Genomic DNA, 14,013 nt, shown 5'->3' on the forward strand with positions numbered 1-14,013 from the left:
GGCTTTCCCCCCAACCCCACATGAGCTCTGCACTGCTTTGGTGGAGCACAGAAGGCCCTGTGGACCCAGAAGATAAAACAGCTTCTGGAGTGTCCAAGCTAGTGGTGGAGGGGCATGCTCTAGCATACCTTTATAAATCACCACCCTTCCCCTCCTACTTCTCCAGCATCCCTTCTGCATCAGGAAAGCCAGCAAGGACAGTAAGTGCAGCCTTTCCCTGTGCTGCGATTGCCAGAGACACTCCACATTTCCACACCTGTCTGCTCTGGCCCGTGCTGTGTATTTGCCTTGCAGCAATAGAAGACACCCAATCAATGCATCTCACTCGGGCCAGAGCCAACCATGCAGCCTCCAAGCTGTAAATACCCAGACATGTGTGAAAGAAGAACCAAAGGAAATTGGTTTCTGTTAGTTGAAGGTGACAAATGAAATTGGGATCACCCTCTGGAGTGTTTCCATACTAGGAACAAAGAGGGGCTGTGGGAATACTGTCCCCATAAGACTATAGATTTTGGAGATTTGTCTTAGAAATACAGATTTCAGCAAGCCTGGAAAACTGTGAAGGTGATGGGGAAAAGAAGGAGACACTGGTGAGCGGATACAGAAATTAGGTATTTCACCATCATAAGAGAAAATTGAGAGGGAATTATTAATTTCCATCAAAACTGGGTTTAGGGTTTTTCTGTTACCACCTCTTTTTACAAAAGCATCCTTTCGAAGCAGTTTTTAGGCACTGAACTTCAAGTCTCAGCACCCCTCACTTCTGTAAAGGCAAATGCACGCTGAAATGCTTTCACAAACATCCAACAAAAGCAGGCACACCAGATTTACTACTCTTGATATTTCTGAGATAAAAATAGAACAGACCATATTAAACAAACCGAAATCATTCCAGACTACTTCATCCACCTCAAAGACATACAGAAGGGCACAAGACCCAGAAAAACAAAGCAAAACAAACAAACAAAAAAAACATTTGCAGATCCTCTTTTCAGATTGTTAGCTTTTCTTTCCCTTCAGCTCTGCCCTGAGTCTAACCTACCACTGTGTGACTGAACTACACAAAATGCAAAGTCACCTCCAAAGAAGTCACCTTTGGACTCTATTTTCTCACTCAGACACTACAAAAAAAAACAACCAAAAAACCACCAGAACATAAAGTCATGCATGTGCTCCCCGCTCAGAGATCCTTCCTTCGCTGAGAGAGCAGCACATCCCAGGTGAGTGGCAGACTGCAAGCTCTCCTGGAGTCTGCTTGTTTCCAACCTCCAGCTGGATGCTCCTGGGAGGCTCTACAGCAACAGAAGTCCTCTGTCTGTCTGTCTGCTGAGTGCAGCAAGGAAACAAGTTTCCAAGCTGCAGTGCTGCTCCTTGTGGGCACGAATCAGCCAGCGCCCACGGGGGATCCCTCTGAGATGCAGAGGAAGTCCAGCTCTACAGTCTGTCCAGTCCCCCGCCTTTCTGCTGGGGTGGCTGACACCAGGACTGGAAACGGCTGGGTGTCTGTGGGACGCAGGCAGCTGTTCAGAGTGACCAGGACAAAACCACCAGCCACGTTCTAAGAGTGCTGCTAACCCGTTACCAGACAAACACAATCCGCAGTCACTGCTGACCAAGGCTGGGTCTCAAATAGCAGCCTAGAGAGGCGCAAGATTGGTTTCCTGTGCCTAGATCCCAGCGCAACACACTTCCCTCAAAGGGATGTATTTCTTTTGTATCGTTTCAAACACAGTGTGTTTTGGGAGGAGAGGGTGGCACTTGCCTTTGGGGTAGGGTGGTTACAGTCACACAAAAGTGGGTTCCAGATCTTCTTTGAAATTCACTATGGGCTGAGGCCTGCCGTGATGCTCTGCCCAGCGGCCCGCAGACCCACCTGGCTCTGTGTCTGTGTCTGTGCTACTGTTGTCAAGGGAGTCGAGCGGGCCCTGGAAACAGAGTTCACAGTAGGGCCGGTGGCAGCAGTGAAACATCTCCTCAGAGCTGCTGCTGGAGTCAGAGTCCGGGTAATAGCACGGCGAGTGCAGGAAGGGCTGTGTTGGCTCCCTCGGAGCATCCCACTGTGGTGGAAGGAGATGCAGGAAGGCATCGCGGGTCCACTCTTGCCCAGCGCCTGGACATACTGCTGAAACTGCACTGCCTGCCTCCCGGATTTGGGGCTCAGGCCAGCCCTGCCATTCTTCCGGCTGGAGGCAAAGCTCAGTGCTGATGGCTGAAGCGGACGGCACCAGCTGGTAAAGGAGCCTTCTGCCACCGGTATCACCTCCTTCCTCCAGAGACACGTGTGTTGACTCCTCACGGCTCCAAGCGCTTATTCCACCACGCATCCTGCTGACCGCCTTGTTCATGACACACCAAGCACGGGGTGACACAGACCCAGGGAAGCAGGCAGAAGGGGGAGGCAGAGGGATCCTCCTTTGCCACCTCATCAGGTCAAGGCTGAGGGGAGTGCAGGTGTCTGAGTAGCTTCCCTGGGCTCTCCATGCCCCACTCCTCTCACATGGAGGGCCCTGGCTGCCTTGCAGGGGCCCCTGAGGTGAGGCTGGGCTGTTGATTTTGCCATCCAGGCTCAGCTCTTGCAAGATTTCCTGCAGCTTTTCATTGCTCACATAGTTGACCCTGGCAGGCTGTGCCCTGGTCACCCCACTGCTTCCCTGGGGCTCTGCTCCCCTGCCAGCACCTGAGAGCTCCTGGCCCAGCAGCTGCTGCAAAGGGTGCCCGGTCCTTGGGGACATCCTTTGCTCCTGAGCACCTTTGGGGCTGTACTCAAGGATGTCCTCCCCCACGTCAAAAAGCAGTATCTGAGAACAAGCAGGTTCCTCAGGCGGCACATGCTCGTGGCTCACATGTTTCTGGAGGTCCTCAATGTCACCACTGTACTCGAGTTTGCTACAAGGCACCAGATTGTGTTGTGCATTCAGTAAACTGGGAGACTGCCACCCATTCCACTCAGTGGGGCAGTGCTCCAGAGGCACCCCATTGCCTGCCGCAGCACCACCACACTGCTTGCCGTGCTCCCCTGAGCTCTGGGACCAGGAGGGGAAGGTGGCGCATGGAGCTGCCCTGGGTGCAGGACTGCAGCCACACTCCACAGCCATCAGCCTCATCAGCTTTTCTTTGGTGGTGTTCACCTGCTCCTGGAGGCTTTCGATCACGGCGTTTTTCTGCATCAAACAAATAAATATGTCAAGCCCGGCACAGGCAGAGGGTATAGACATGCTGAAGATTAAAAAGCAAACAGGTCAGAAAATCAAATCAGTCTTCTCTACATAGAGAAGAAGGAGTTGGGCGGTGGGGCAGCCGCAGCAGGGGACATGGCTGGGGCAGGGGGCCATGGCTGGCAGAGTCCCATACCTCCGAGAGCAGCCGCTGCATGGAGCTCTTCTCCCCCATCAGCTGGCAGAGCTGCTCTGCACTGCACGCCGAGTGGCAGCTCCGGCTCGGGCTGCTGAAATACTTGGCCATGTGGCTCACAGGTTGGTTTTCCTCTTCAAAGGCTTTCCACTGCTGGAGCTGTTGAGTACAAGAAGCCATTATAGGCATGGTAGGCGCAGGCTGCACGTGCATGGAGGGAGGCAAATGCAGCTAGAGACAGAGAGAGACAAAGGGGTAGACGGAGAGAGAGACAAAGACCATGTGTGACAGAGGAGCCTGGGGAGACAGAGAGAGACCACTGAACCACACGGTGAAGAGTCACTTGGAGCCTCCTGCAAATCTGAACTAAAGCCCTACCCCGTCTTTGCTTTTAGCTTTTAATACAGAGTTAGTTCCTGCCTATGCATGCTGCAAAAGCCCCCCTCCTCCTTCCCCCCGACTCAGTAATACACAAAGAGAGCAGCATACACACCTTCTGATCCCTGAATCGTTGGTGACAAGTTGAAAACTAGCAATGCTTAATATCTGCTTTTCTGTTTGGTATCTGCACGAAAGCCTTGTGCAGCCTAGATCCAGCTGCTCATCGATTTCAAATGAGCAATAGAAGAGCAAGCCCATTAGGAAAAACAAGTTGATGAATTAAAAGATCTAAGTTAAATAAAACGTTCAAGGCCCCAAGGCTACAGCAGAAAAATGGGGTAGGCAGAATGCACAGTCAACCTGTGCAGTGCAGTTCATCAGCTCCTCTGTCCTCACTCTGACAGGTCTTACGGTCTGCAGAGCATCACCAGTAGTTTTGGTGCCTGGCACAGGAGGTTTGGTCCCTAACCCAGGAGCTGGTAATCTAGTGGGTCAGGTTTCTGTGGTTTTACCTTATCAACTGATCACAGGAGAATCGTTGGGCAGACTCAGGGACAGTAACATTTACTAACAGTAACATTTAGCAATTTGGGCATGGGGGAGGAGGATCCATCAAGGGCTGTGGGAAGAGAAACTCAGCCCTTATAGGCGTGGGGGACATGCTCTTAGGGAAGCAGGGCCACTCGGGGTGTTGGGGACGAGTTGCACAGGTTAAGCTGAACATTTGGGGAAAGAAGCAGGAAGAATCATTGAGGTTGGTATGGGCTTCTGGAGATCGTCTAGTCCAATGCCCCTGCTCAAGCAGGCTCAGCTACAGCAGTTTGCCCAGGACTGTGTCCAGTTGGTTTTTAAATATCTCCAATGATGGAGACACCGCAACCTGTTCCAGTGTTTGACCACCCTCATGGCAAAAAAAATTTTTTTCTAATGTTTAAATGGAGTTTCCTGTATTTCAATTTGTCCTGTCACCAGATACCTGGTGTCTGGCTCCATCTCCCCTGCTCCCCCCATCAGATGTTTATATACATTGATAAGATCCCCCCGAGCCTTCTCTTGCACTGAACTGCTCTTTCTTGTGTTTCACTTCTTCCTCCCTTCCTCACCTCGTTTCCTTGAGCCTGAATGTTCCTCCAAATATAACACTGAGTAAACAACTGTTTCCTCTCATTGTAACAATGAGAGTATTTTTCCCACTAGCATTACGGTCAAACATGCCAGACTCCTCCTAGAGGACATGGGAAACAGAAGAGCAGAGTGTTGCCACAAAAAGCTTCCTTAAAACATCTCTGCATCCTTCCCCTCGATCACTGCAAAGCTGCATTCCTCTCCCTGAGAACACCGAGAAGGACAGCTTCCCCTGGGGACAACAATATTTGTTGTCAGCAGCTCACAACACCTCTGAGCTTGGCGAGGCAGTCTGAATTGCTGGACCTGGCTTCATCACCGCTGTGAGCGAAAACCCTTGATGGCTCACAGGAAGCGCATACACAGGGTACAGATTGAGGACAGCAGTATGAAGGACAGATCCCACTGCCCCTGTGGAGGAGGGCAGCAGCCCATATTGCCTGCACATGTGCCCTCTGCATAGGTGCCACTTGGGTCACGCTCTTGCGCAAGAGCTTCTGAGTGGCAGCTCTGAAACCGGTCTGCACTCAGAGTTCTCATGTAATGTTGCCATAAAGCAAAGGACACATGTCAAGGGATGCGCTAGGTACGTCAGGCTCCATGATTGGCCCCGGGAGCAGGAGGGCTGCGGGGTGGAGTGGTAGGCAGGAGAAGGTGCACTATGCTGCTAAGGCCAAGGAAGGGAGTGGAGGCATGGTCCAAAATCTGGGCACAGGGGAGGAAGATCCATCATGGGCTGTGGGGAGAGAAACTCAAACCTTAGAGAGCTGGGGGACTTGTCAGGGAAGCAGAGCCACTTGGGTGTTGGGGACACCCAACTGGGGAGCAGAGCAGAGCAACTGGGGAGTTGTGCAGGTTTGCCTGAACACTTCGGAAAAAAAAGCAGGAAGAATTATAGCCTGGGCCCCTACAGCTGTTACTGTTATACTCCCGAAATGTGCCCATTTCCAACCAGGTCTCAGGACAGAGCTGGCAGCATACCTGTGGGACAAAAATGAAACAATTGATTGTCGTTGTACACACAAAGATGCCTCCAGAGGTGAAACCAAACAGCAAGTTGTGCCAAGCATGGAAGAAACGATGAACTAAAAAGACAGTCCCAGCAGCCAGGAAAATGAGGTTGACCCCAATGATGAGCGTCAAGGACTGGTTGACTGGTGGAGAGCTGATATTGTTGGTCAGACCAGCCAAGTACGTTCCATACAGCAACAGGATACTCTGGAATCAGAAAATAGAGCCTGAGTTCAGAAAAGATTTCCAGAGTGTGAAAAATTAGAGCCTGACACAGTCAACCCCCATTTCATACTGAGCCAAGAGAGCTTGGATACATTCAGTACAATTCTAATTAATGCTCTTCGATCTATAATGCAGACTTTCAGCTTGTGATGGTAACTCCACAGCAGATACCCAGCATGCTGCTGCAGGTCCAAAGCAGGATGCTTCATCAGCAGAGGCCAGGGGAGAGGGCAGGACTGAAGTTGCCAGCAGGCCCCACGGGTCCCAGCTGAGGGGTACCAGCAGCACTTGAGTGGGGAGCTGAGGATGAGGTCAGCAGGCAATGCCACCCAGCAAGGCACAGCCAGGACACGCAAGGAACACACGATGAAAATATTCACTCCAGAGTGCTGGAACAGGAACACCAAAGACAGACAGACAAGAGACAGAAATCCCTTCAGGGAAGTGGGGTGGGGGAACCACTCTGCCATCAAAGAGCAACAGCATAACTCTGACGGAGCAGAAAGGAGATAGCTGTACAAGGAAAAAGCAAGACAGAAGAAGCAGAATTTTAGACCAGAGGGAAGAGAATGTAGTTGGTGCCTCCTTAAACAGAAATCCAGGAAACTACTGGGTACTGTTCTTTTCCCTGCTCTTTACAGTTTCCTGTCTGAATCTAGTCATGGTGAAAGGTGTTAAAAAATGCTCTGTGCACAGAGATCCTCCCTCCTCAGAAGCAGGTTGGCTGTTTCAAGACAGACTTACTACACTGCTTCTCAAGTGTCTCACTGGTACATATTCCCAGTGTAATCAGGAGTAAGCTAATCACCTTTGCAGATCAGGAAGGAATTCCCTCCTTCACCAGGTCAGACTGGTAGGAAACACTGAGTATTTTTTTTGCCCTCCTCTGTAGCATAAGGTATGGTCTGTTTTTAGGATAATCTGGAAGTACCGCCTAACAAATTCCCTGTTCATGCAAGGACTGAGAATACCAGAAACATGTCTCCTACATTATTCCTGTGGCACATAATATAGGTAAATAAAGGTAAATAGGTAAATAAAGATAAAAGGCCTGTTGGCCTTTTACCAATAGGTATTAAAAGGCATCAAGAAATGCTTTGTGACCTGTGCAGCAGATGCTTTTTAGCCTGTTCTAGACCCCTCTATCCTGTGGCTGCAAGGCCCAAGACTTGATGACCTTGATGGTCACTTCCAGGGTTATGTTCTTCATCCTGCACTCTTATGGGCAAGAGAGGCTCATATCCACAGCCCTCATGCTCTCTGCTGAGACCCCCAACGTAAGAGCACCAGGAATTCCCAAGGAGGAATTGTGATAGCGACACCTGCCTCGCTGGGAATGAGAGTGACACCCAAATCTACTTTGCGGGATCAGCACTGGATCATAACCACATTCACCACAGGGCACCTCCAAATACACGGCCCAAAGGCAATCCAATTTGTAATCTCTGAGCAAGAAAAAAAAAAACAGTACCCAAGTCCCAACTAAAACTCATACAGTCTGTCTAGGACACAGACAAAAGCACTGCCATCTGCTAAACTAGGACTTTGACATAGGAGAATAAGCACAGGACTACACTTTTGTTTGTTTGTTTTAATAAATCTTGAACAAAGGACTTTGCTCATAATTCAAGGTGTGACATTGGCAAGTAATTTCTGTTCATTGCTCTGTGCTTGTAAAACCAGGATAATATACTGAGCAGCTTCACGAAGGGCTGAGCACATTAATGCCTTGGAAGATAAGAAGTGCTATATACATGCATAGATAAACCTACTCACACATTAGCATCAATCCAGATTAACTCCAGAGAAACCACTAAATACCGCTATGACACCCAGTAGATAGGATCAGAGTCAGGTTCAGTGCAACTCTGTGAAGAGCACATGTGACTGGGAATGTTTTATTCTGAATGAGAGGAATGGAAACAGTTCGTAGCAGTTGTAGGCACAAGCATTATTCATCTAAAGCCTGAAGAAACCTAACATAAACTGGAGGCAAAGTCAGGGAAGGAGATGTAGCACTGAAACAGGCAGCCCAAGGAAGGTCTGCAATCCCTAGGACCAAAAGCCTTGGAAGAATGGGTTAGACAAATGTCTCTAAAATGAACCGGAGCAGGAGAAGGACTTGACAGTGTCCTGAGGTCTCTTCCTGCTATTTTCCCTATGATTCTTGGTAGACAGTCAATGTGTATTATACTATAGTGAGTCAGAAAGGAACTGCTTGTATTGCATACAGATTGAGTCATTCACAAAGAAGCTGTGATCTCATAAGGTTCATCAAAATCAGCTTTCTGAAATGCTTCCAATCTCTGCCAACCCAGAGACACATGAGACCACAGATAATTACTGCTATAATTATACCTACATAGTTATATCAGTATAACTAACTCTTCTGGAATAAGAATGGCCACATACAAACTAAGTCAGTGAAAGCGTATTTCAGTGGCATAGTTAAGCTGATATACATCCTGTAAAGGTAGGCACCAAGCACTTATCACCTGCACCTCTTTGACTTGTGGTCAGAGGGCTCAGGGTCTGAGCTGCATGGTACATCACTACAGTAGATAGTCATCTGAGGCTTTATGGAAGAAGTGAGCTTTAGAGAATATAAAGACACAAGTTTTAAGATGGGGTATACATGAGGTGTGGGAGTTTACAGGGAGAGAACTAGAGAGACAGTATGTTCAAATTCATGTAGAAGAGATGGTGAGGCAGAGAAGAAGAGGCTGATGGATTTTATAGAGAATGCAAGGAAACATCAAGATGGGAAGGAATGGAGATGGGAGGACTTTCAAGATTAGCAGGAGCAGCTGGTATCTGCAATATGCACAAAGCCTGGGAGGGCCATTAAACTGCAAATGCTGCTGAACAGTTAGACTGGGAGACTGGGAGGAGGTGAGATACAACGCAAGAATCAAAAAAGAGGTTACGCACCTTAAACCCTAAAATGAGAATGAGCCAAAGATCAGAGTAAAGAGAGGCGCAGGACTGCATCCAGCTCACTGAACAGGTCATGCCCTTCTCTGTCACCTAGGAAGCAATGGGAACGCAGAAGTGAAGGTCGCTACCCCTGTCCAGGAGCAGGGACAGATGGACAGGCAGACAGGTCTACAAATTAGAGCAGGTCTCCTCTGTAAGTACCAAAAAGGAAGTGCAAAAACTGGTGCTGCCAGAGGCAGAGAGTTAAAGGAAGAAAGATTTTGATATTCAGCTGCCAGCACGGTTGGTTAACATCTAGGTTTTCTAACCATGGTTAACCATCTGCAGATGTCATGGATCTCTACTCTGCCACCCAGGTGACCAGCACAGTTTGGTCAAGGTCATCCACTAGACCCTATTGCTTGGCAAAGCAAAGCTCTGAATTCATCTTCTTTCCTTCTTTATCTCTCTCTCTTTCTCTCTCTCTCCCACCTCCAAGTGCCTGACCATGCACCCACCTTTTCCACAGAGATCAGACAGGACACACCATGATGCTCCCCCACCTCTCCTTATCCCTTTACCCGCAGTGAGATGCTGAGGCTTCGGAAACACTGGATTGGATCAGAGAATACCCACGTCAAGAGCAACACCGCATCCACCAGCACCAGCGCTGCCACCATCGCCAGCAACTGGAGGTCTTTGATAATCTGCAAACATGCAGAAAGTGTTACAGTCAGGAGCAAACAGACATCAATAATCTCCTTCCCTCTGGGCCTCTTTCTAGTTGTTTCTTCCAAGGGACATGTTTACCCTGATACTTCCCCCAGAGAGGAGTCCTACAGGTCACCTATATCCAAGTGGGCCACAAGATCACTGTCTCCAGCTCCAAAACTCTTGGAGACCTAATCAGGCTTGGGCCATGAATAAACTCTCACTGACTGTGGGGATAGCTGGTAAATGCCCTGACAGAAAACAGCACTTCCAAAACAAAAGTATCATCCATTTACCTACATCACAAGCAGGAAGAAAAAGAGTGAAAATAAAAGCTTATAGGATTATCATATTGCAAGTTTAACATGGACCCCTGATCCCTCAGTAATGGGAGTCCTTGCCCATACTCTGTTCCTCTGCAAACCCTCGTTTCACCTTTCCTCTGAGGCCCACTTGTTTCACCATTGGAAAGTGGCCCTTGTAAGCTGTAAGGTTGCTGTTACGTGAATAAACATATTCAGGTGGCTCCCATTTTCCTCCCACCTGTTGTATCCCCTCTCTCTCCTGCAGGGGAGTATCCAGCACTCCCTCCCTTCACCCAAAATATCAGATGCATCTGGGGGTTGCCCCACATCTGAGATACTTGAAGATACCTGGTTTATCTTCATCCCACAAAAGAAATCAATCCAAACCCAGACACAACACTGGTGTGTTGTGTAATGAAGGCAAACTGTGGTATCCAGTTGTTTGCAGCCCTGTAACCCACCTCCGCTGTTACTTGCTAGTCTTATCAGGTATTCCAAAATGGTTTGGGACTTCCTAGAGTTTGTCTCACTTTTGTAGAGTGTTTTGCTTTGCTTCTTGCCGCCTCCCACATCCAGGTGCCTCGCAGAGGGAGGTTACCTGTACTGGGCTGCTCAGCGCCCTGGCACCAGATACTCACCACCCGCTTGTCTGGCACCCGCTGGGTGAACACTTTGTAGAGCCGCCAGCTTTTGCCCAGGACAGGCCCAAACACCAGGGAGCTCCCGATGCACAGCAAGCAGAGCCGCACCTGTGAGCAGAAGGCAGAGACAGGGGTGAAGCAGCAGCAGCAGCAACCAAGCTCTTGTGCTTTTCCTGGCACATGGCTGGCCAGGAGGCTCTGCCCATGCAGGGTCTGACACACCAGAGATGGGATAAAGAGATACAGTGGGGATTGGATCTATGCTGCTCTGGCTTCTGGAGGGCCATGCCAGGTATTAGAGAGTCGACTACAGGGCAAAATAAATTAAAATACACCTATTCCTATGCATCCCACCCACGTGGTCAGCAACAAGATATCCAGGGTGCAGAGCAGAGGTGGCAGGAGCAAACAGGAAGGCAGGAAGAAGCTGCTTGGCAGAAATCCCTGCCTCTTTCTCTCTGCCTTGAAAGGCTCTTGTCAGAGGAGCAGTGAGAGCCAGGCAGCTTGAGAGTGACAGCTGCACAGAGGGTCGAAGCGCCAATAAATCACTAGCTGGCATCTCTGTTAATTATTTCCACCCAGGTGGCTGAGCAGGACCTCCCTGCTTCTCAGCCTCTCCACACCATGTCCCGTTCCCCTTGCTGGGTCAGTGCTGAGTCCCTGGTCTGGAAGCGGGGTGCCCCAGGTCAGGAGTTGGGGATCCATCATGCCAGTCGGCATTTCTGCAAAGATCGACTCTGCACCCAAGAAGCTCGGCTGCTTGCCTCCATATTGTACTTTTAAAAGCCAAATGGTCTGCCTGGCTGTCTGCAGGGCAGCTGCTGCGGGCACTGCTCCCTTCCCTGGAGACCTGACTTGGATTCCTCCTTGCGCTGTTTGCTTTTCATAATCAAATAGAGAAGGCTGTGCAGATGTAAAGCATCTGGCTGCGTTTTGTGTATGTGGAAACAATACAGTCAAATGTGCCCAGAAGCAGGATGGCGACAGGCTGTAGGTAAGGAAGATCGTGGACAAGTGTGTGTGCATGTGGACACCCATTCCAACAAAACCCTCACCCACCTGAATAAACATTTCCATCGAGTCTCCAGACAGCAGGCTCTGCTCCTGAATCCCAAAGAGGTAAGCGCTAGAGTAAGCCAAGCCACTGCCCAGCAGGGTCACAATGTTCAGATTGGGGCTGGACATCTTCACAATCCTCCAGGAAACAAAGCAGGGAAGGCAGTGACAGTTACTGAGCACCATGACCTGGCAGCAAAGGTGCAAGGTCCCCTTACCCGGATGATGATGGCCATAAGGGACACCTCCCTGACTCACTGTCCCGTCCCCCCCAACCCCTGCTGCTCACAGCTCCCTGGAAAGCTCAGCCACTGCCCCATGGTGCGTACCCCATCTCCTCCCTGGTACTGCTGGAGTGCTTCACTATCTTTATTCATTTTGCCCTGGCCCAATACTCCTGTGAGATAGCAAGACCCCTTCTCCCCAAAATGGATGGGTAATGAACTTGTCCCATGGCACCTCTTCCCCCTGCATGTGCCTGTGGCACAGAAACGCATACCCGTGGCAGCTTCAGTCAGCTTCCTTATGGACAAAACTATGGCAAGCAATGGGCTTTAGCTACCAAGTACACAAGGTCACAGGAGGGTCTGTGCCACCCCAGCTCCTCTGCTACCTGTGCTCATGCCAGGCAAAATAAAGCTGCACCAGCTGTGCCACCTCCCTGTGTCCCTGCTGCAGTGCAGAGCCAGCCGACGCAATGCCCCACCATCGCGCAGGAAGCCCACGGCACAGCGTGCAGCTCGACTTCCCAGGTTCATGGCCAGCATCTTCCTGCACTGCCCTCTGTCACAAAGCAGCAGAAATGAGAGGTGGAAAACCCCACTAATGCAGCCCAGGGTGACTGTCCCCAGCAGTAAGATTTCCAGTGCTTTGGATACAGCAGTTTCTGATGTCTCCAGGAACAGGTCCTTCCCCCTTCTCCTTTCTTTGAGGATATTCTTCCACATTCAGTATAGTCTCAGACACAGAGAGCTGTCAGCACTATTCAGGCTACAGTTTTCCTTCTTTAATTTCACGCCATTACTCATAATCTTGCAACTGCATTGAAGGAGAGGAGAGCCAAACCACTGATCTCCACAGACCTGTCACCCTTCCCCAGCACTCCCATCAAGCAAAAGCCTTAGCTCCTGTCTTCTCTCTGTGTAGATACATCCCTTCAATCCACTGCTAGTAATTTCATTTCTCTACCCTTGAACTTCTTGCCGATTCTTGCTACCTCTGAAGCAACAAAGAGCCTAGGATTCAATCCAGCTACCTCCCTGCCTGCCTTCCTCATCATGCCTCTCTCCCTGGTGAAAGACATTAATCAGATCACACTCTAAGCTGCAGACTGACAAAGGTCATCTTTGCGCTCCCAGGTTCAGTAGGCAGACCAGCATTTGTTTGCTGCAGTGGAAATAAATAACATACATTCATTACAGTTTCACTCTGAGAACCTCTTTGGGGGTCTAAATAATTTTGCAATCAATTAAGATGGCCACAGAGCTCGACACCACTTTGCTTCGATAAATTAAATGCTTGAGACCTGGAGACAGAGTGTGCAGCTACTGCACCATATCAGGCATAGGGCTCAAGATAAAAACATTATGAACAGGACTTTTCTGAGTTTAAGACAGTTATAAGAAGCATTAATTTCCTTAACAGAACCAGATCACTGAAACAAGAGCAGCCTGGACTACACACACATGCATGTCTCTGTACAAAGCAAGGCGCACAGAGCACAAAGGCTTTAAGTAAAGCTTGAGAGATGCATGTATCGATGGGGGTGTGGCGGAACGCAACTACCCCCCACCACCACACACACACATCTCAGGCTCAAAGCGTGGCAGAACACAACTACCCCCCCATCTCAGGCCCAAAGTGTGGTGAAGCACAACTATCCCCCCCAACACAAACACCTTATCTCAGGCCCCAGCTGACCACAAATAACTGACTGCACCCAGGGCTGACCAGGAGGAACTAGGTGATACTGGTTGCAACTGGTGAGGCCAGAAATGGGCATGAGATCAGCAAAAAGGTATATTTTCCCCAAGACAACATGAGATCATCAAAAAGGGTATATCTCCACACCAAATATTGTATGACCATGAGTCAAACTCTGTGCCCATAAATAGCACTGCAACCTAGAGCCCCTTGAGCTCTCCTGCACAGCAACAGGCTGCATGGCGGTGAATCTCCCCTTGAGCTGGGATGCCTCTCAAGGTTACTCTCCTGGAGTTAAGAGAACCTCTGACAAGAAACCGTTGGAGTGGTAAGAAACTGAGACTCGGGCAATAACAAATGTGCAGTAA

The 14,013-nt window shown here is 49.6% G+C and overlaps 1 protein-coding gene across 3 annotated transcripts in view; it reads right to left on the reverse strand.

Annotated features, from left to right (window-relative positions):
- Positions 1-821: 821 nt before the first annotated feature.
- GPR156 (G protein-coupled receptor 156) overlaps positions 822-14,013 on the reverse strand; it is a 28,888-nt gene continuing 15,696 nt past the window's right edge. The window contains exons 5-11 of one of the 3 annotated variants that reach the window (XM_067302235.1): positions 11,726-11,861; positions 10,664-10,774; positions 9,591-9,716; positions 9,025-9,120; positions 5,839-6,075; positions 3,352-3,510; positions 822-3,161 (exon numbers count right to left, since the gene is read on the reverse strand). In XM_067302235.1, the coding sequence (XP_067158336.1) occupies positions 1,785-3,161; positions 3,352-3,510; positions 5,839-6,075; positions 9,025-9,120; positions 9,591-9,716; positions 10,664-10,774; positions 11,726-11,861 (2,242 nt within the window). In that variant the 3' untranslated portion in view covers positions 822-1,784. The remainder of the gene's footprint in view (positions 3,162-3,351; positions 3,511-5,838; positions 6,076-9,024; positions 9,121-9,590; positions 9,717-10,663; positions 10,775-11,725; positions 11,862-14,013) is intronic. The other 2 variants (XM_067302236.1, XM_067302237.1) reach the window with 2 other exon arrangements.

Source organism: Apteryx mantelli, chromosome 1 (assembly GCF_036417845.1).
Source record: "Apteryx mantelli isolate bAptMan1 chromosome 1, bAptMan1.hap1, whole genome shotgun sequence".
Taxonomy (NCBI): domain Eukaryota; kingdom Metazoa; phylum Chordata; class Aves; order Apterygiformes; family Apterygidae; genus Apteryx; species Apteryx mantelli.